The sequence below is a fragment of the Globicephala melas genome, chromosome 1, assembly GCF_963455315.2.
Source record: "Globicephala melas chromosome 1, mGloMel1.2, whole genome shotgun sequence".
NCBI lineage: Eukaryota > Metazoa > Chordata > Mammalia > Artiodactyla > Delphinidae > Globicephala > Globicephala melas.
In genome coordinates, this window is record NC_083314.1 from 92,588,281 (window position 1) to 92,612,325 (window position 24,045).

At 37.4% G+C, this 24,045-nt stretch overlaps 1 protein-coding gene across 3 annotated transcripts in view; it reads right to left on the reverse strand.

Moving 5' to 3' along the window:
- Positions 1-19,588, reverse strand: part of GPSM2 (G protein signaling modulator 2) — a 63,421-nt gene extending 43,833 nt beyond the window's left edge. Inside the window, exons 1-2 of one of the 3 annotated variants that reach the window (XM_030868887.3) lie at positions 19,273-19,406; positions 5,546-5,617 (exon numbers count right to left, since the gene is read on the reverse strand). In XM_030868887.3, the coding sequence (XP_030724747.2) occupies positions 5,546-5,601 (56 nt within the window). In that variant the 5' untranslated portion in view covers positions 5,602-5,617; positions 19,273-19,406. Of the gene's footprint in view, positions 1-5,545; positions 5,845-19,272 lie in introns of all 3 variants that reach the window. The other 2 variants (XM_030868885.3, XM_060301741.2) reach the window with 2 other exon arrangements.
- Between the last annotated feature and the right edge of the window lie 4,457 nt (positions 19,589-24,045).

A 24,045-nucleotide genomic window follows, 5' to 3' on the forward strand; every position in this document is an offset into this window, starting at 1 on the left:
CAAAAAAAAAAAAAAAAAAAAAAAAAAAGCAATTCCTCCTGGAGCCAGCAGGTAACTCATTAAAGACACAACATTCCTTTCTCAATCCTGTAAAGGTCACAATAATCCACTACTCACCTTGCTGGACTATGTAAACTGTCAACATGTTACTTTGATGTAAAACCCTTTGTCTCAAAAACTTTTATGACTGTGCATTAACCTCTCTAAGACAGAACAGTCCTTAAAACTTTCTGAAAGACTGTCTCCCAGGTTATAATCCTCAGTCAGGTTGGCGCAAATAAAATTTTCCCTTTCTTTCTAAGATTAACTATTGATTAATTTTTTGTCAGCACTATTCATATGTAAAAACTGGAAGTTAATAACAGTACAGCCATATAAAACACAGAAGCATGTTCTTCAAATAAATATCTTCACCACAAATATTTGACCTTCTGGACTTAAAACTTATACAAAATTACAATGGAACCATCAATCCAAATGCTGTTGCCGCTAACAAAAGTTAGCTATAAGGCTGAATGGTATCATAAGAGCTACAAATTTTAAAAAAGGTACTTTACATAATTCTCACTGGAAACAGTGATAGCCACCTGGAACCCTGCTGGCTACACAGCTGTCCTTAAAGTGCATGAGGTGAGACTGCCCTACAGGAGAACCTACCTTAGAAAAGTCATTTCAGTAACGAATGCCCAAAATAAAGCTCAAAACTCTCTAGCTTATTAGAGTTTATTTTGACATATATTTTGGCTGTGGTATATTTTATTGGAAAATAAGTCAATATTCTGGCAAAATCTCCAACACCTCAAATATACCTAATTGCAAAACAGCCAACGCAGGTTGGTTTATAAATTTTTTAAAAGATCATTAAATAGTAACAGAGAAAGTAATTTCATATCCTGTCTCTATGAGAGAATAGAATTACTTCATTTGTTTATCAGTTGGGTTGAAAACAAAGAACATACCCAGAGTAGAAGACAAACCAGGAAAACAGCTCTCCATTAAAATACATCCCACATACAAAGTTTCTTTTATTCTTCCTAATGGCCTATTTAATTATATAATCAAAAAAGTACATTTCTAATAACTATAAAGACAATATTACTATCCTTGACTGAAATGTTTTCATTTTTGTTAACAGACTGAACATTATAGCTTTAATTCCTCATCTTCTGCACAAACACGTCATTTCAATTTATTTTAATTTTTGTATTTTATTATTTTTTACTTTTCTTCTACAACTTGATTTGTTTTTTTACCTCCTTATTTTTGGTTTCTTGTGTTTATAGTATATCAATGAAAGCAAAAGAGGATTAAAATCTTGACGCTACAACATTTAAAAAAATTTAATAACCGATTTTGTCCAAATCTGACTCTCCCTTCTAAGGGCTTACATACTAATTAAGAATAAATGATGGGATTCAGGACTTAAGATCAAAGCAAGAGTGCCCTGCACCTTCTCCATTGTGCTGTCTTCTGTGGCAGTCCACTCTCTCATTACAGCCCTTAGCTCCACCTTCTATGTGTTCTACTTGGGCGTGGATCTTTTCCATTACCAGTCCTAGCCCCCATAAACAATTTTCATCCATCCAATTTACCACATACATCTAATTATTCCAGTTTACTTTATAAAAGGGCAAGTGCAAAACCATCTTGATTTAAATTTAAATTTTGATTGGTAACTTAGTTTTAAAGTGATTCTAACTATATATTATATCAAATTTAATTCTCAAAATGATGCTCTGAGATGGCTATTATTACAGAAGTGGAAACTGATGCTCAGTGACCTGCTTAAGATCATACAATGACAAATCTGAGAAGTGAAATCCTGTCTTTGTCTCCAAATCCAGTGTTCTTTCCACCACTCCACATTACCTCAAACTATTCTTCAGAAAGAATATTATTAATAAGTATATTTATGTATCAAAATTGAAGAATTCAACACCAAAACTGTATTCCTTTACAACTTATGTGCAATAATCTAATTTTCACATTAAAGTACTGAAATGTTTGTTATTCACAGTAACAAGTATGAACAAGGACATCTCTCAAAGAAATATAAAACTAGAGAAACTAGTATGATGAACCTGATACATCCATCCTTCTACATCAACAATTACCAATATATGATACATTATCAATATATATTTCATCTTTACTTCCACCCTCACTCTACAACTTCAGATTCTTTTGAAGTATATTCCAGAATGCATATAATTTCATTAGTAAATATTTTAGTATGTAACTCTAAAAGATAAGGAGCCATTTTCAAAAATTATAATCAGGACTTCCACGGTGGCACAGTGGTTAGGAATCTGCTTGCCAATGCAGGGGACATGGGTTCGATCTCTGGTCTGGAAAGATCCCACATGCCACAGAGAAACTAAGCCCGTGTGCCACAACTACTGAGCCTGCACTCTAGAGCCCGCAAGCCACAACTACTGAGCCTGCGTGCCACAACTACTGAAGCCCGTGCGTCTAGAGCCTGTGCTCCGCAACAAGAAGCCACTGCAATGAGAAGCCCGGGCACCGCAACGAAGAGTAGCCCCCACTCGCTGCAACTACAGAAAGCCCGCGTGCAGCAACGAAGGCCCAATGCAGTCAAAAAATAAATAATAAATAAATTTTTAAAAATATATAATCACAGTACTATTATCATTCTTAAAAAAATTAATGATAGTTATTTAAAATCAATTGCACACTTTTTAAAAGTTTAGAAACAAATCCCATTTTACTATCAGTTTCCATTTCTCTCTGCCTCCACAAATAAGTTGTAAACTATTTCATAAAGCATTCTGATATCTCTCAAGAGGTTTCTTAGTGTCTGAAGAATTATTCCACTTCAAAATTACAAACTTATTGTGCCACAGAAGCTCCTCCAGAGATAGATGAGGACCTCCTCAATGAAAGAACCAGATGGATAAAACTTTACATGCTAAGTGTTTTCCACAGCAAAAAAATAACCTATATTGGGCCATAACTCCTAACACAAGGGATACAAACTATTACCTGCAGTTATACAATAATCCAGTCAGTGTACAGAATGCTGATCTTACAGCACTGATGAAACCAGAGATTTGTTTGGTATAGTCTTACTACAAGCAGTTGAGTCTTAAATTTCTTTTGGTGAAGTCCTATATCAATGTATAACCATGTTTGACCTATGCTATATCATGAAAAAAAGATGAATCTAAGACCTTCTTATAGGCAGAGGTAAAATCCGCTCCTGCTTATCTATTATTGTTACAGTATTAAGAAGTAAACCACTCTTAAAAACATTTAGCAAGACAGATAAACATCTTACCAGGTTCATCTGATGGTTATGTCCAGTGAAGTTCAATGGACAATTCCATCAAATGTGGACTACAAGCCAGACCACAGGCTAGGCATCATGGCTGCCCTAAGGGAGCTAAATGGTCAAAGAAGGGGTGGCGGGGACTTCCCTGGTGGTCCAGTGATTAAAACTCTGCACTTCCACTGCAGGGGGCACGGGTTCTATCCATGGTCACGGGAACTGAGATCTCACATGGCACACGGTGCAGCCAAAATATAAAAATTAAAAACAAAAAAAGAAAAGAAGGGAGTGGCAGGGAGGAGGAGACAAACATATAAACAGATACACTGAATTTTAATACAGTTGGTGCTAAGAAAGAGATATGCACACGATATGTGAGGGCATATAGCCAAACTATGGAGTTTAGAAATGGTTTCTAAGAGGAGAATATTTCTGAACTGAATCTTAGATATTGAGTAGAATTAGCTAAACCAAGAAAGTGGAAAGGGCATTCAAGTCATAGGGTGTAGCATGAGCAAAGGCACTGAGTCATGCACAGGGAACCAGAGCTCAAAGTGCAAGGTGAGGACTGGAAGGAAGTAAGGGTGAAGGAATAGGTAGAGGCCAGGCAATGGAAGCTCCTTTGTACTATATTAAGTGTGGCTCTGCCCTACAGGTGACTAGGAGCCACCAAAGGGATTAAAACACAGGTTGCATGTTTATAGACAGAGCCCTCTAGAGGCAAATTTAAAAGACAGATTCCAAGAGGAGAGAATGGAGAAGGCAGGGAGTCTGGAGGGAAGACGATTTAGTTCACTGCTACACTGAACTGTAGCAGTGGTGGGGAGGATCCAGATGGATGGATAAATCTGAGCAACATTTAGGAGGTAAAACTGGCAAGACTTCACAGTGGATACAGAGGTTCCTGGAACTATGCCCCACAGGGTAGAGCGAGAGCATTTCTATTAAAAGCTGATTTTAATTATGGTGAATGTCTTCCATTTTCTTTTATTTGAAAATTTTAAATTTTTAATAGAAATGCTCTCAGCTTACCTATATAAACTTCCTTGGCACCATGCCCTAACATGGACCATCTGCTCCAAAGCAAAGGACAGTAAATCTCCTCACTATTTCCTATGCATGTGTTAAGACATCCAAAATTTGGTATCAAACATCTTCACTCATTAGGGATTTGAATACTATTCAAAGCCATAAGTTCTGACGTTTTTAAATATTATTCAATATTTAACTTATAATAGTTTTGATAAGGAATCTATTCATGTCTAATCACCTTACTAACAACTGTCTTCCATTCTAATATTTGTTTGTCTTTATTTTAGTTTAGTACAATGACCAGAACTTCCAAAATAAATGTTAAATAATGATGATGCAGATATTCTTGCTTTCTTCCTAAATGTATCAGAAATGTCATTAATATTTTACCACTAAATTTTTTTTTTCTGGCCACGTTGGGTCTTCGTTGTTGCTCACGGGCTTTCTCAAGTTGCAGTGAGCAGGGGCTACTCTTCGTTGCAGTGCACGGGCTTCTCACTGCAATGGCTTCTCTTGTTGTGAGGCATGGGCTCTAGGTGTGCAGGCTTCAGTGGTTGTGGCACACAGGCTCAGTAGTTGTGGCGCACAGGCTCAGTAGTTGTGGCGCACAGGCTCAGTAGTTGTGGCGCACGGGCTTAGTTTCTCCACGGCATGTGGGATCTTCCCAGACCAAGGCTTGAATCCATGTCCCCTGCATTGGCAGGTGGATTCTTAACCACTGTGCCACCAGGGAAGCCCCCAGTTTTACCACTAAATATTAAACTATTAGTTTATCATGTTTAGAAAGTACCCACCCATTCCAACATTAATACCCATTTTTTAAAACTCATTTATAAAAGATCACTAGAAATTTTAACAGAAAAATTAGGTCATTCAGCCAACCACACTACAAAATCCATCCTCTGCCCTCAGAGATTCAGAAATATATTTCATTTTTATATTTGCATTATATAAAGAGTAACAAAGTTTAAAGTAACTATTCATAAACTCTTCCTCAGAACATTAATAAACTATAGTAAATAATTGGTCTCTACTACCATTTTCCTATAGAAAGGATATAAAAACTTATAACAACCACAACAAAAAGAAAACACTGCTTAAAGGAGATTCTAACTATGGCTAGTATATTTTTAGTACTTTCAAATTTAAATTTGAAATGATCAGAGTTAAATACATGTTTAAATAAGTATTAAAAATTACCCGCTAAGAAAGCAGTAGTCTTACCTGTAACGAACATGAAAAGAATGGTCTTCCCTCATGCTTATCAGATTTTCCTCCATCGAGTCATATTATAAGCTGGGTATAATAAGAAATTATTTTATTTTGTGCCAATCCTGTTCTACAATGTAGAGTTGTTGCAGAACATTGTCTGGTTAGTATATTAATGAGTTGATGTTAATACATCCTAAGCTCCTGCTTCTTCTTTATTAATAATGAAAGGAGGTCAATGTCAGCTTAAAGGTTCAAAATGTGTCCCAAATCCTTGCGTCTCTGGCCCTTTCAGCAGCACTTCAGCAACATTTCTGCAAAAGGAATACAAGATGTTTTGCTTGAAGTCCTATTTGCAAAGAATAACCTAATGTACTTCCAAGCTGTATATAATCACACAGGTAACTTCACAGACTGTTGTCATGTCAATTACGGGAGAAAAACAGCAGAGGGCTTAATTGTCAGAGGGCTTCTAAATAAGGATGTGAGTATATGATATTTATTTGAGACCTGTACTTTAATTTTTTAAATTGGTTTGAAATAAATAATTTTATGTAATATTTTCTATTACAAACATAGAAGAATATGTATGATATTAGTATCTTAAAATTATGATACTTCAAGATTTTAAAAACTGCTATTAACAAGTAAAATGAAATTTCAATAATTCATTTGAACAAGTCAATCCTAAACTCTGTAAACATATTTCTTCAAAGATGATGTTTGTGCTGATAATAATATTACACTGATATTCATTTGTTCTCAATGCACATCCTATTTAAAATCTTTGAGGATTTTTAAATGTTTTCACTGAGTAAGTACAAAAGAAATTTAGGAAATATGTGTATGGTAGAATGACACAATAGCACCCACTTTAAGATAAAGAACATTAGCACTGCCTTTGAAGTCTCCCGGGTGCCGCAACCTAACCCATCTAAGGTGATCTCTAAACTGAATTGTGTTCATTATTTCCTTGCTTCTCTTTATAACTTTGCCACAACTGTCTGTATAGGTTTAAATTATATATTGTTTAGTTTTGTATGGTTTTGTTCAACATTATGTTTCTGAGATTCACCTCGCTTGTTGTTGTACATAGCTACCATCTGCATGTTTTATTGCTGTATCACATTCCATTGTATACCAAATGTATTTTTCATTCTGCTTTTGATGGGCATTTGGCTTGTAGTTTTTCAGATTTTGTTTTGCTACTATTAAAAGTTTTGCTATGTACATTGAAACTAGTAACTCAAATTACTGGTTAAACAGGACAGCAGATAAACTAAAGAGATGTACTAGAAGAATATCTGCAGAGTTTACCCAGACATACACAAATAGATAGAGATGAAAAATACTAAAAATACTAAAGAGCAGTTCAGAGAAAAGGAAGACAAAAATGAAAGGCTCTAACAGAGGTCTAACTAGAGTACCAAAAAGAAAAATAGAAAAAGGAGCAAAGGCAAAATCTTCAGTGATAAACACTGAGAGTTTTTCAGAATCAAAGACAGACATTAATTAGCAGATTGAAGAAGCACACTAAGTCCTAAGCAGGACAAATCAAAATGAATCAATATCCAGATATACCACAGAGAAACAACAGACCATCATATATAAACTATAACCTCTACAGAAGTGGTTCTGGGACCCCCCTGCTGCCCTCCCGGACCCCATGAGTGGTCACAGGTCCCCACGACTGCCTGCCCGAACTCCAAGAGTGGTTGCAAGCCGCCTCTGCTGCCATCGCGTGCTCCAGGGGCGTGCCTGAGCCGCCACCGCCACCACCAAGGACCCCAGGACAGGGCATCTGCCACCGCATGGGCACACCCTCTATCAACGGGATGACAACCAGCACATGCTGAGGAAAGAGGCGACAGACATCCATACTAAAACAGCCCGCGCACCAAATATATTAAATGCACACAAGCAACACAGAGACAATCCCACATATAAACAGCCCTTCGAGACCGCAGTAGGTACCTCTTTCTCCTAAACTCACAGAGTAAGAGAAATATAAGCAAAATGAAGAAGCAGAGGAACCACTCCCAGTTAAAAGACCAAGAGCATTCCCCTGAAAGAAAATGAAGCAGACCTCTTCAGTCTAACAGACACCAATGTCAAAATGGAGCTAATGAAAATACTGAAGGAATTAAGAAAGGCTATCAACAGAAATGCAGAGTATTGTAAAATGGAACTAGAAACTATAAAGAAGAACCAAGAAAAATTAGAAAACTCATTTGCAGAGATGAAAACTAAGCTAAAAGCAATGAAGAGCAGATTGAATAATGCAGAAGAATGAATAAGTGACCTGGAAGATAAAATAATGGAAATCACCCAATCAGGACAGCAGACAGAAAGTCAAATGAAAAAAAAAAAAAAAAAAGAAGGCAATATGAGAGACCTATGGGATAATATAAAGCATGCCAACCTACACATTAATAGGGATGCCAGAAGAGGAAGAAAGAGAAAAGAAGATTGAAAATGTATTTGAAGAAACTACGGTTGAAAACTTTCCAAACCTAGGGCTTCCCTGGTGGCGCAGTGGTTGAGAGTCCGCCTGCTAATGCAGGGGACACGGGTTCAAGCCCTGGTCTGGGAGGATCCCACATGCTGCGGGGCAACTGGACCCGGGAGCCACAACTACTGAGCCTGCGCGTCTGGAGCCTGTGCTCCGCAGCAAGAGAGGCCGCAATAGTGAGAGACCCGCGCACCGCAATGAAGAGTGGCCCCCGCTTGCCACAACTAGGGAAAGCCCTCGCACAGAAACGAAGACCCAACGCAGCAAAAATAAATAAATAAATTACTAAAACTCCTACCCCCAACATTTAAAAAAAAAAAAAACTTTCCAAACCTAAAGAAGGAAACAGATATCCAGTTACAGGGAGCACAGAGGGTCCCAAGCAAGATAAACCCAAACAGACCTACACCAAGACATATTATAATAAAAATTGCAAAAGTTAAGAATAAAGAGAGGATTCTAAAGGCAGCAGAGATAAACAAACAGTTAATTACAAAGGAACCCCCATAAGGCTATCAGCTAATTTCTCCACAGAAGCACTGCAGGCCAGAAGGGAGTGGCAAGATATATTTAAAGTCTTAAAGGGAAAAATCTGCAACCTAGGATACTCTACCCAGCAAGATTATCATTTAGAATAGAAGGAGAGATAAAGAACTTCTCAGACAAGCAAAAATAAAAGAATACAGCAATACTAAACCTAAACTAAAGGCAATATTAAAAGGTCTTCTCTAAATAGAAAAGAAGTAAGAATCTGTAGGAAAGAGAAAATCACAATTGGAAAATAAATCACTTAAATAAGCCAGTACACAGATTAAAAAAAAAAAATCAAAAAATTTTCTGTGAAAGTGATGATAACCACAATGAGCAGCAAAAGGATGAACATGAAGATGTGAAAGAGGACATCAAAATCATAAAATGTGGGGGAGGAGAGTAAGAAAATGTAGATTTTTTTTCCCCTAGAATGTGTTTGAACCTATATGACTACCAGTCTAAGGCAAGTAGATATAGGAAGGGGTTAACATACTTGAAAAACAGGGTAACCACAAATCAAAAACATACAACAGCTTCACAAAAACCAAAAAGAAGTGAACATAAGTATAATACAAAAGAAAATCACCAAAACACAAAAGGAAAAAGAAAAAGAAAGGGACAAAGAAGAAATATAAAATCAACAGGAAAACAAGGTTTAAAATGGCAATAAATACATATCTATCAATAATTACCTTAAATGTCAATGGACTAAATGCTCCAATCAAAAGACACAGAGTGGCAGACTGGATTAAAAAAACAAGAGTGTACAATGTGCTGCCTACAAGAGACCCACTTTAGGGCAAAGGACACTTATAGATTGAAAGTGAGGGAATGGAAAAGATATTTCATGCAAATGGAAATAACAAGAAAGTGGGGGTCACAATACTTATATCAGACAAAATAGACTTTAAAACAAAGGCCATAAAGAAAGATAAAGAAGGACTCTATATAATGATAAAAGATCAATACAAGAAGAGGATTTTACACTTGTCAACATATATGCACCTAATATAGGAGCACCCAAATAGATAAAGCAAATACTAACAGACATAAAGGGAGAAATCGATAGGAATGCAATAATAGTAGGAGACTTTAACACCCCACTCACATCAATAGACAGATCTTCCAGACAGAGAATCAATAAGGCAACAGAGATACTCAATGATACAACAGCACAGTTAGACTTAATTGATAATTTCAGGATATTACATCCAAAAAAACTGGAATACACATTCTTTTCAAGTGCACATGGAACATACTCTAGGAGTGACCACATAGTGGGCACAAAAAAAACCCTCAACAAATTTAAGAGTATAGAAATTATCTCAAGCATCTTTTCTGACCACAATGGCATGAAATTAGAAATCAACCACAGAAAAGGAAATGAGAAAAAAAAGATTACATGGAGACTAAACACATGCTACTAAAAAACCAATGGGTCAACAATGGAATCAAAGAGGAAAGTAAACTATAATCTTTAAGGTAACAGTTAAAAGAGACAAATAAGGTAAAATTAAGATATATGTGCTTATATAAATAAAATTTATTCATTCATTCATTCATTCATTCATTCCTGGAATCCAGCATTATAAACAACCTCATAGGTCAGTTAGTCCAACATATTACTACAACTACAACACTCCCAGAAAGGTTACAAGGCAGCTAATCCTAATTTTGACTAGTCCTTTTAGACAGTTGTTCCACACTTTGAGCAATCTTTCCATTTCTACCCATTTCTCCCTTCTGATGCCATCCAATAGAGCCTAATTCCTCTTCCACATCCTTTTAAGTATTTCAGCTATAACATAAATTAGACTCTAGATAATACACTCCTGCTGCTTTGTTAATTAAGTATAGTTAGAGAGAGGTTAGTATGGAACAGAGCAGGAGGAGGAAGGTGGAAAGGATTAGCCTTGGGAACACTGACAAGCTTCCTAGAGGAAATGAGGTTTTCATATTAATACCAGTTTGGCACATAAGAAATACAAAATATCATTCCTCTTATCCTCTCTCTTGGCCAACAAAGGAAGCAGTGTCTTAAGAAAAGATGAAAAGGTAGGTAGCAGTTATTAATCCAACAAATCTTCTCTTTTCCTTTTGTTCAGAATTCCACTGTACCTTTTTACCTTAATAAAAAACATTAAGGGAATTAGTGTAGATATTCATAGCAATAGCTCCAAAGTGCATCTAAATTACACAACAGCTACACTGTCAATTAAACTGTCTTCCACTACCACTTTGAGGTCTAGGTTGTTATTTATACTACGGGGCAGAAGGTGAGGTATTAGAATTAACTTAACTTAGAATTAAGTTAAATTATAATTTAATTGAAATATTTTTCCAGTCATGAGATCATAATGAAATCCCCAAATTCACCAATCATTAAAAAAATGTTAACTTCATACTTATTAAAATGTAAGCATTTAATTAACAAATGTACATAAATGGAGCTGCAAAATACCTTACTTGATTAAGACTGCATACAGAATCACTAAAAAATTTTTTTAAATAAGCAAGGAAACAGAGAATACAATTCACCATTTTACCAAAGACAATTTATAATATGGCTTTACTATCTTCAAAGGAAGAGTATCCCCCTCCCCGCAAAAGTCACTCTTAAATTTCAATCTCCGTAACAATTAGGTAGCATTTCTTTTCTTTTTTAATAAATGTATTTATTTTTCGCTGTGTTGGGTCTTCGTCACTGGGTCTTTGTTGCTGCGTGCAGGCTTTCTCTAGTTGCAGAGAGTGGGGGCTACTCCTCGTTGTGGTGCGCAGGCTTCTCATTTCAGGGACTTCTCTTGCTGTAAAGCACAGGCTCTAGGCACGTGGGCTTCAGTAGTTGTGGCACTCGGGCTCAGTAGTTGGGCACTCGGGCTCAGTAGTTGTGGCTCACGGGCTCTAGAGCACAGGCTCAGTAGCTGTGGTGCACGGGCTGAGTTGCTCTGCCCATGTGGGATCTTCCCGGACCAGGGACAGAACCTGTGTCCCCTGCCTTGGCAGGTGGATTCTTAACCACCGTGCCACCAGGGAAGTCCCTAAGTAGCATTTCTTACCTTACAATTACTCACTGAACAAACAAGCAATTCTTTTTTTTTTTTAACTTTTTTTTTTATTTTAATTTTATTTTTGGCTGTGTTGGGTCTTCGTTGCTGCGCATATGCTTTTCTCTAGTTGTGGCAAGTGGGGACTACTATACATTGCGGTGCATGGGCTTCTCACTGTGGTGGCTTCTCTTGTTGCAGAGCACGGGCTCTAGGCATGTGGGCTTCAGTAGTTGCAGCATGTGGGCTCAACAGTTATGGCTTGTGGGCTCTAGAGGGCAGACTCAGTGGTGCATGGGCTTAGTTGCTCTGTGGCATGTGGGATCTTCCCGGACCAGGAATCGAACCTGTGTCCCCTGCATTGGCAGGTGGATTCTTAACCACTGTGCCACCAGGGAAGTCCCAAACAAGCAATTCTTGATTCAATGATTCATGTTGCAAAAACTCTCTAACTAATTTACTAATGTGTTCATTAATGCTCCACGTGGAGCTAACAAACCCACTTCATATTTAACATATAGTTTACATATTACTAGATAACACTGATAAAATTTACAACAAATATTAAATTATTTTTAATATTTTAAAATAATTAACATAATAAAATTTAATGACAGGACCAGGAAATGGAATGGAAATTATAGGTTTGAAAGAATATTAAGAAGCTATCAAGTTTAACTTCCAACCTCCATTAAGACTTACAACTAATAATTTTCAAGAAACACATATGCCCTTAATAGCATCTCCCAGGTTTTAACAAACAATGCTCCAAAAACCTCACTGCTAACAAAATTGTTAGCTCACAGCACCTTTTGGTCTAACCATAGATAAAGAGAAAGCAATAATTATTTTCCATTTTCCATATTTTCCATCGATACTTTACTCGATTAGCAGTAAAGTATCTTCAAACTAGGTGACTGAAAAATAAGGGATAGACAGTTACAATTACAGTTGACCCTTGAATGGGTTTGAATTCCAAAGGTCCACTTAAACGGGGAATTTTTTCAATAGATACTACAGTACTACACAATCCACATGGTTGAAACTGCACATGTGGAACCATGGATATGGGGGGCCAACTGTAAAATTTTTCGTGGATTTCCCACTGCCCAGGGGGTCAGCGCCCCTAACCTCCACATTGTTCAAGAGTCAGCTGTATATCTTTTGTCCTTCTTTCAATTAATCTAAACTATCTACTCCTGACTGCAACTTAAATGCCAATAACTTTTGGTCTGATTCTTTCATTTAAGTGTCTCTATAAAGTGGTAACACCCATCAGATAATAAATATCTTACTTTTCTTGCCTCCAGGATTGATAATCTAAATTCTTTAAACTCCTCTTATCCTAATAATTCCCTCTAAGGTACAATACTCAAATTCTCCAAATCCCTTCAGCTGTAATGTTTCAAATCAGATACAGGAGCTCTTTATAAATTGGAACTGGGATAAATACTGAGGAAGAATGAAGAACACATTTAAAATAAAGTTCTTTCACATTAGAATTCAGGGTAAAGGTTAGAGTAACAAATACACATCATAGTACTAATGGGGGTAGCAAAGCAGGAGGCCAAAACATCCACTTATAAAATAAACTCAGGTAACTACCCTAGGTAAACTGGTTATTTTCTGTCAAATTATGTATCAGTAAGCAGACACTAATTTATTTGTAGATGGTCTAAATATGGCTTGTCACCTAATCTAAACATGTATTCCTGATTACATTCTATCTGGAAGCTACAGTGCAAACAAGGTGGCAGGTATAAGGAACGATACATGTAAAATCAGGAGTAGGAAGGTAAAAGCAGGAAGTTTACATAGAAGGAGATGAAGAGTGTAAGAAAAAGCAAAGGGTGTAGTAAGCAAAGTCCAACAGAGTTCAGAGGTTGATTTTAGTGTAGCAGGTGTTGAGGAGCCAATCAAAGGCAAGAAAAATTATTTTGACATTAGAATATACGACTGATGTGGGAAATTAGTGCCTAAAGCAAGGGAAGTTAGGATCAAGAACGACTGGGTACTTAAGTAATCTAGCTAAGAGTACCTACAGAAAAATGAAAACAATGCCCACTGGCTAGGTGAGAGGCAAAGGTCAAGCAGAGACAGAGAGCTTACAAGACTTCCAATTTTGAGGACAGGTGGAACAGTAGCAATAGGCACAGTAACTGACAAATTGGATTGCAAGAGTGATACTTCGAGAGGGGAAAAAAATGGACTATTTGTTTCAAACTTGTACTTGGTAAAGTGCTAGGTTCACAAATAATAGCTGAAAGAAACAAAAAGATAACTTGAGAAATTTTGATATCAGATAAAATTTGATAAATGGGGAAGGATGGGGGAGGGGGGAAGTAGAACGAGTGACTAATATTTCTTAATTTTTCACATCTTTAAAACTAAAAAATTTTAAAGTACCCATGAGATTCAAATGTTAAAAACTGTGATGAGTCAGTGGCAAAATTAAGGAGAAATTGCGATGGGAGAAAAAAAAATAAAGCAATGCATAAAAGGTCTGATTCTTCACTCAACATACTAAATCTCTAAACCAATAATATAATCAAACTGTCACATAATACTGTGAACTCAAGATTATAGGCATGTGTGTATCTATCTATAGCTATCTATAGTGTTGGACATAGTTTTAGTGTTAACTGATAATTGTATATATCAAATGTAAATTACTTTACACAATCTGAAATTAATAAACAATCATGGTACATAGTAAAGCAGATGATTCTATTCTCTAATCATTCTGGAGAAATGGGAATTTGCCACAGAGTATGCTATAAAAACTGTATCAGTAAAGTTTTCCTTTAGCAAATATATAACCCTAAAGTATGTGCTCCAATTAAGGTTACATCTCAATTTATTGCTAACCTTTAAGTCTGCAACAATAAATATAAGTCTGTAAGATGTTAGGCCAAGTTAGGTTAAAAAACAAGTGTAACTAACAGTGTAACTGTTAAATAAATACATATTATAAAAACTTTCTAATAAACTGTGACTACTGATCAGCTAAATAAATAGAATAAATTCAATGAATAGATTAGAATAATGGTTCTAGATTCCAAGTAAATCTATATCTTAAAGGCACATCACCAGTCAGAAGGGTTCCCATGTATATTTGCAATTAATCCTCATGGGTCATTCGGAAAAACAGCAAATACATGCAAAGTAAAAGCACTATTGATTTTAAACTCTCATATTTATTCTTGGCAGATGAGAAAACAAGAAATTCAGGTCTAGAGCTGTGGACATTAAAAAGGTAAAACAATGAATGCAACTATTTCAAAGCTGTATAATCCAAAAATAATTTTAGTAATATAAAATAAGAATTCCTTTTCATTTTTTCCAAGGTTTACACCTAAAAGCTCACCATTCTAAACAACTATATATAAACTTCCTTTTTTGGTGAAGAGCATTTATATTTTTATCCATCACATAAAGCTAAAAGGACTTCAAAGAATATGTTCTCTGGATAACCAAAACACTAATAAAGACCGTATATGAAATTTCAAATTAGATAAATACTAAAACAAAATGTAACCTAGAAGAAAGGGATTTGAATATTTCAAGTCTTCATCTTAGCATTGTTGTTTAACGGTGAGAAAGGACCAAGTGTATGAGTCTACTTATGAGATAGGCTGAAAGTTTGTAGTTCAACAGTAGTTTCCAACCATCTCTACACGAAGCACTACAAATATAATCATTACTGCACAGGCAGCCTCTTAGTGTCTTAAGGTTTGGCAGTCCGTGATAAATCAGAAAGAAGTTGAATACTGAATATTTTCCTGGGGAAGGGGATGATAAACTAGAAAGGGGATCTATTTTTAGATTAACATGGAGCCAATCTGAATTATGCCAGTGACTACGCTAATCATTAAAACTGCTGTTCTGAAATTACAGTCCTTAGTGATTACAATAATTTAATGGAGGATGAAACAGTTGCTTAAAAATTTCAAGAACAAAAGGAAGATTCTTTTATGCAACAGCTCTAATCTTGGTTACCTTTTTTCCCTGCAAAGCAGTTAATGAATCAAAAATCCTATTTCAACAAAATTACTTATTTATATTTAAGAATATAAGTATGTCCAACTAAAGGAGAAGAGTCTTATATATGTTCATTAGAATAAAATTAGTATTTTTCTCCCTATTACTTGGTTTTATTTTTCCTCAAACTGAAGCCCAGAGTCTACAAATAATGTTAATTTTCCCTCCTATAAAACAATTTAAAATATATTGTACTTTTAATCCATTAGTAAAATTAATAACCTTTTGGAAGAGTTTCAACTAGACACATAAATGATTTTTAGTTCATTACTGTAAACACATAAAATTGGACACATAGCAGTATTTTAATATCAAGGTTATAGAAGACACAATGATAATTTTTTAAAAATTCAATCAACCCCAATTATATTTTCAGTACATTCCAAATGACTACTCAGGTTATAAGGCCAGGTGATCACAAGAAAATGCAATCCAAAAACACTAATGATTCACACTAAGCCCAATTTCTTAAAAAAAAAAGACAAAAACCAAACCTAAATATATACATTAATCTTTGCCCTTTCCAAACTGTAGTCTTTTGTTAATAAATAAATTATCGGACAAACATGATGCAATTAATAGAAGCTCAAAGAAGTAAATGCAAAATAAACATTATCTTATGAGGACATTACTATGTCAGAAAGAAAAAAGAGAAATACTTATTAGTAAACAATGGGGAGAACACTACTTTGAGCAAAACTCGTCACCAAGTCACCAGAAAATATGACCAAAAGCCCTTTATTACTACCAATGATGGTCAGCCATCAGCTTAAACCAATTAATATATGTATGAAGAACGAAATAGTGAAGGAGAAAAGAAGTGGTCCCTTTTCCTGAGCATTGTTCTTGAGTTAGTAAATGACAATAAATCAGTTCTCTTAACGGAAGAACTATGAAATGGCAAAATTGGTTTCAAACACATTTTTAAGGAGAAATAAATCCCAGATGCAAAATGATTATAAATGCCTAAAAAGAATCCTTAGAGAGTTTGAATTCAGAATTCTTCATAGGAAAATATAACTGTTTTCTCCCTCTGAAAGTTATCACAATTAAGTGTAAAAATGTTTCTGTTCAATTCAGTGACATTATGAGATGATATGGGAAGAATAATTCTAAGTAAAAAGGACTAGGGAAAGCTTTTTGGAAGCAAGGAAATCGGCATTGCACCTTGAAGGATGGGTAAACCTTATTAGGCAAATCCAGAAAAAGTGTTCCAGTCATGGGGAATGCTCAAGCAAAAGTAAGGAGGTGGGATCGCAGATAAAGTGTCCCAGGATGAGCACACTGGGTTAGCAGTAGTAAAAGAGAAGTCTAAGAAGGTACTAAATTGTGAGGGACACTGAATATGTACGTGGCTGAAGGAGTATTTGTCCTTGTATTTATATGACGAAAAACCTTGTAATTTTTTCAACAAAGGAATAGCAAAGCTGGATCTGTGTTAGGAAGATAAACTGGCAGCAATAGACAGAGGAGGACAGAAGGAAGTTACTGCAAAAACTCCAGAAACTATTATTGAAAAGGAAGCTTTCTCTCCGCTATCTCACAACACCAAGCAAATTGCTTTGCACATAATTGATGTCCAACAAATTTTTTTGATTTCTTGCCTGGGAAGAAGATAAGAACTATGAAGCGGCAAAGAATCCTATGGTAGTGAGAAAACCAGACTTTATTACATTTCTGCTCCAAAGTAAAGAGTATATTCATAGTCACGTAAATAACTCAGGAAAGTCTTACTCTTATATTTTTACTGTTTTTATAAAGACGATTAAAAGGACACTGAAAATGTTATGTGACTTATAAAGCATTGAAAGGAAAATAGCTGTCCTAAAAGAAGGGCTGAAATATTTCTGCACAGTTCACAGCAAAACAGAGCACATACAGGCATCTTAAAAGTAGGATTATGTCTCTACAAATGGAATCCAGAGACCTGGAGGAGATTTGAACAAACACAGAAGCAATACAGCATGTGCTTTGGGACCAGGCCATGGTTTGAATCTCAGCACGGTGACTTATTAGTTATACGATCTCGAGCTAGTTAAACTCTCAGTGTTGGTTTGGCGTAATGATACTTATCCAACATGTGTCATGATGATTAGAGATATGATTTATAAAAAGCACCTCAGTGCCTGGCTCTGGTATTTAAAAGTACTCAATAGAGTAGTAATACTGATAATTGCCATTGTTATTATAAACAATAACGTCTATTAGAATAGATTTAGAACACTAGTCTAAATCTATGTCAGGTTTTCAATTTTAAAATTCCAGAGAAGTAATTACAGAATTTTTATCTTTTAGGTAAATCTTAGAAACATTTTATGCTTAAGAACAATGCCATTTAAAGAACTACTATAACCTATCTTTGTTTCAATTAGCCTAGTACCAAGTCTGAGATTTATATTAAAATATAATATTTGTAACACTGCATGTCTGATTTAATAACAGAAGGAAATACAACTAAACAGCTTATCTAGCCAAAGAGGATTTGGAGGGAATGCCTCTAAAACAATAACACACAACTTTTTACTCTGTATCTGCTCCACTCCTAATATTATAAATAATGGCCTGAGAAAGAGCTTGCCAGAAGGAATCCATGGTAGGGTGTAAAGAAGAGTAGGTATGAGACTGTTCCTCCTCCCGAGTCCCCACCTACACACACTCACACACACACAGGTCAAGCAACAGCGATCTGCCCCTTTTTAAAGCTGCTTACTGACTTCTAAACAATCAGCCAAAGCTGCTTCTTGAATAATGACAAGCCAAGCAAAAGTAGTATTTATCAGAGGTGATCACACTGGTGATTATCAAGTCAGAAATCTTCCGTGCACCCTTCTAAAGTGGCAGCTTGAAAATTCAGCTTCCCACACACGCCACCAGCGACTCCAATACAAGCCGACTGAAAGGAAAGCCAAGAATCTACTTCGTTCAACTCCACGGGAGGGTTAAATTATGCATTAAGGCAAATAGAATTTCCATCCTTACTCGTTTTCTTTAAGAGTTCAAATTATACCAGGTAAAATGAGCTAACTGGTTACCATCAATACAAGGAAATTATATGTTTTCCACTTTTTAGTATTCGCAGATATTCTATAGATTTTCAGGAAAGCGCTTTCTTGACATTCTCTGCTTACTAAAACTTTTTGCAGCAACTATCAATTTCTACGGTAAGTCGACAGGTTGGTTTCCCCGAAGTCCATGAATGTCAATGTGGTAAACGCAGGTGTCTGAAAAAGCCTGCCCGCTTTAGACAAGAAACTCACGACGACAAGTGAACGCGACCCGCCTCGGATTTAATTCCACAGGGTTTCGGGTTTTTAATGTTTGTCACACTCCGAATACGTAAGAAGTCGTTGTATCCTACTGTACTTTTTATTTTTAAAAAAACTAGAGAATGAAGCTCTTAGAATGTACTCTTCTTTTTAAATCTCCAACCTGAAAGCACCCGACTGCTCGACCTGGAGCGGGCTGCTGCTCACGCCGAGCTTCAGGTTTCTCGAGACCGCCCCCGCGACCACCCCGGCCCCCTCCCGCCCCGAACAAAGGAGCCCGCCCCCCCACACGCCCCCTCCCTGTCACCTCCCTCCGCGGGGAGCCCACAAACTCCCCTCCGAACTCACCTCGCGGGGGCCGGCGAGTCTGGGGATCGCGGCGCACGACGCGAAGCTGCAGCAGGGGCCACCCGGGCTACTGACGGGTAGCCGCGGCCCTTCCCCCGGCGGGTCCCCAGGCAGAGGCACCGCGGGAAGCCGGCAAGCAACACCCCTCCCCCGCCCCCACAGGTCACGTGGGTCAGAACTCGGGGCTCTCCTCGCCTCCCGGCCAGTCGGCCGCCACACTGTGGTCCCGCAGCGTCGCCCGCCCGCTGCCGCGCCCCTCCTCTGCGCCTGCGCCCCACAGCTCCAGGCGCTCCCATTCACACCGACAACGCCCCGCGTCTTTCGGACACGCCAATGGCCAGCGCGGGAGGCGAGGCGGGGCGGGGCCATCGGCGCTCTGCCTCCGCCGTCTGGGGTGGGCTGGGGACTGCGTGTCGGCCTTAGAGGAACCTTGGGGTTCTTAGTCCCTCCGCTGCCCCGGCGTCTGTCCTCAACCACCAAGTTGAAGTTGCTTTCCTGCCCTCCTGTTTCTTCTTCAGACGCTGAAGGGTGGGCGATAAATATCGTCCAGAAAGCGTCCTTCAGACGGGGTCTGGCGGAGAGCATTTTAAAAGATGGGAAGCCCAAGCAAGTGCCGCCTGTCCTGAAGGCTTGGTTCCAGCCCGGAGAATGAGTCCCCCAGCGGCATTTGTGGGATGTTTAAGAAAAAGAGGGCTCTATGAAAGGAACAGAGGGACCCGTGTGAAAGTCTGAACAAGGCAGCCTCAGTTCTTGAGGCTGTGTCACAATTCGGCGTTCCCAGCTGTTAAAAAAGCAAACTTGTGTTGACCGCAGAATCATTGGTTCCCGGGAAAGTTGGGTGGCAGCTTTGCTCAGTTTCAAGCAACTACATTCCAAAGACACTAGGAAGGCTAAGTTTTATTTCCATTCCCTTCCTCTTCACGTCAAGTTAAATGAAAAATAGGTCTGTTTGTGCTTTACAAAAATACTAAGACTATAATCTCTCTCGGCTAACTAATCTGATGAATTTAATGGGATTATTTCTCAAATAGATATTTCTCCACTGAAATGAAATTTAAGGGTTTTTACAGCCTTAAGGCTGTGTTAAGAAAACTCCATTTTCAGTATCTCTTACTGAGAACGTGTTAATGGCAAAGGGGTTAAAATAACAGCTTTGGCATCAAACTAGACCCAGATTTGAGTTCCATCTCTGCCACTTACTGGTTGATTGACCGTGAACGACTTATCCTTACCTTCTTTAGCCTCAGTTTCCTCAACTGTAAAGCACAGATAGTAAATCCTCTTTTAATAAAGGTGGTTGTGATGCTTAAGTGAGGTAAGTTTTGTTAAGTGCTTAACATCGTTCCTGACTGCTCAATAAATGGTACCTGTTATCATTATTATCAACAACTACCCTTAATATCAGGTGCTTAGAAGCAGCAACTGAATTAGCTGGCTGTACTATTTCAGAGATAGGTATTATAATCTCTTCTTACTCATAAATTCTTTTTGGGGTGTTGATATGAAAGCCACAAAGGAAGTACAATGTGTCAAATTCATCATGTCGGAAATGAATCATTATTTCCCCTTGCAAATCTTCTCTTACACATATGACTTTCTATCATATTAGTTATCTCCATATTACTCAAGTTGAATTATTTTTAAATTATCTTTTAAAAGGTATAAATCAGATGTCCTACTCCTACTTGAAAACCTTTAGTGACTTCTCATTTGATTTAAAATAAAATCTAAATTCCCTGCCATGACCCGCAAAACCCTAAACCATCTTTCCCTGCCCACCTCTCCACTCTCCTGCATTTCTCCCTCCTGCTAGCTCACTTCCCTCCAAGGGCACAGGACATTCCTCAGACACAAGAATAGACTAAGCTTCAGGGTTCTCTCAGGGCCTTCTCCCTGGCAGTTCCCTCTGCGAGTTTTTTACCCCAGCCTCTTTAAATGCCTGGCTTGTTTTCAGTCCTCAGCTTTCAGCTTATTCATCAGAGTATTCAGCAAGTATTTATTCTGTTTTTGCTATGTGTCAGGAACTGTTCTAGGTGCCCGAATGTAGTAGCAAGCAAGAAAGAACACAGTCCTGCCCTCCTGGAATTCAATTAAAATAAATAACAAGAAAGATATCAGGCTGTGATAGGGACCATGCAGAGAATTCAAAGTAGGGGGATGTGAGAGTGACTGAAGGACTGCTTTATATTGAGGGTCAAGGTAAGAGAGGCCACTCTGAGAGGACAGTATTCAAACTGAAATTTTAATTATCAGAAGGAGCCAACTTTCCAGCAAAGCTCAGGGAAGAGCACATTAGGCAAAGGGAACAGCTAACGCAAGGACTAAAGCTAATGCCTGTGAGGACAAGCTTCGTGGGTTTGAGAAACTGGAAAGAGGCCACTGTGGCTTAAGATGCAGTGAGAGAGAGGAGAGTATACAGCTCACGTAGGCCTTTGTAAACCAGGGGAATGCGTTTGGGCTTTATTGTTATAGAAGCCAGTGGGAGATTTTAAACATGGAAATAAGTTTATCTGTTTATATATTTTTAAAAAGCACTGTGAAATAAATGCAGAATTTGAGACATTCTATTAGCCAACTAGCCCAGACTCTTCATAAACATCATTGTCAGGAAAAACTAACCAAAAAAAGTACGTGAATCTTGATGGAGTTCTAAATGAGAGAGAGACAGGGGAAAGAGAAGAGAGAAAGAGAGAGAGAAGAAGGGAGAGACTATAAAAGACATTTAAGAAACAATTGGGGAAATTTGAATATAGGCTGTGTATTAGATGATATTATGGAATTACTGTTATTTTTCTCAGATATGGAATTATGGCTATATAAGGGAATTTATTTTTAGAAGATGCAAGCTGAAATATTTAAGGGTAAAGAGCCATGACTTCTGAAACTTATATTCAAATGGCTCAGCAAAAGACAGAGAGAAATACAAACCAAATATTAACAGTTGGATCTCGGTGAGGATGTATGGGGAGATATATATATATATATATATATATACTATTCTACTATTTGTGTACTCTACTATTCATGTATTATTATTTTACCTTTTCTAGAAATTTGGAATTTTTCAGAATAAAAAGTAGGGAAGAAAATCACTCTGTAGACTTCCATTTCTGACAGTTAATGAAATAGATACCTTGTCCAACTCAGACTGAAAGCAACTTAAAATGCTTTTAAATATTAAAAAAAAAAGAAAATGTATCAATGAGCTAGCATGAAAATAAGGACTGATTACTCAGAAGCTAAGAACTAGTAAAAGAGATAAGTAGAACCCTGAAGTCAAGCTTTGTCTTGGCTAAATCAGATGAATTTGAGTTTTAGCTGTCATGGTCTCATGAGGCATGGAAAGAAGAGACAAAGGCCAGGTTCCTGCCAACGTGAGGAATCTCATAAGACACTCCACACATAAAGCCAGGATCCCCCAAAAGGCCTCTTCAGCCTCTTTCCAGAAGACTACAAAAGGAAATTGCCTATAATCAGCCTTAACATAGGATGGAGGGGGAAATATCTCCTCTGAGATTTTTTTTTTTTAACCAAAGGCAATAATCTTCTCTACCTGAGTTGTCTGAAAAACTCAAGCACGTAATTTACCTTAAAGTGGTTTCAGGTTGGTGATGCCCGCAGGCAGCTGGCAAAGGTAAACCAGGTCACGTTTAGAGAAATCCAAATGCTATAGGCTGAATGTTTGTTTCCCTCCCCCAAATTCATATGTTTAAACCTAATCCCCAGTGTGATGGTATCTGGAGATAAGGGCTTTGGCTGGTGATTAGGTCATAAGAGTGGAGCCCTCATGAATGAGATTAGTGCCTTTATAAAGGAAACCCCAGAGAGCAACTTCATCCCTTCCACCATGTGAGAACACAGTGAGATGATAGCCCTCTATGAACCAGAAAAGGCACCCTCACCAGACACTGAATCTGCCAGCACCTTGATCTTGGGTTTCCAGGCTTCAGAACTGTGAGGAATAGATGTTTTAAGCAATGGTATTTTACTTTACGGTATTTTGTCAACCCAAGTTGACTATGACACCAACTTAAGCCAGACCCCAAACATTTCCACAGAAAAACTTCCAAGAAATATGAACTCTCAATCAAATCAGAAATCATACAAAGAGAGAAGGCGTCTTGTACAAGAATTAGCAGGAAAAAAAAAAAAACCCAAACAAACAAAAAAACAGATAACAGAATCAAACACATAAAGACTTTAAAACTGGAATAGATCACAGTCATAGATTATAAATAGTCATAGACTATAAATAAGTATGTTTAATATAAAAGAAATAAAAGATTGAAAATATAAATAATGAAGTTCTGCAAAAAATGAATGGGCAGGTTTAAAAACAATCTAGACTTTAAAAAAATCCACAATAATTAAAATTTAAAATTCAATGGGCAGGTTTACCAGTAGATTAGACATTCTGAAGAGAGAATGAGCAAATTGGAAGATAGAACTGAACTAATTTTTTTATATAAAAGAGAATCAGAGGATAGACTGAGAAGATCTAACATGTGTCTGATTGAAATTCTAAGATGAGAAGAGAAACAGACAACACTTTCAGCAAGATTTTTTTAAAGAATAAAAGAAAAATATTTACACCTAGACATGAAATAATGAAAATGCAGAGCACTGAAAACAAAGTAAAACCAGCGAGAGAGGGCTCCCCTGGTGGTGCGGTGGTTAAGAATCCACCTGCCAATGACGGGGACACGGGTTCCAGCCCTGGTCTGGGAAGATCCCACGTACCGCGGAGCAACTAAGCCTGTGTGCCACAACTAC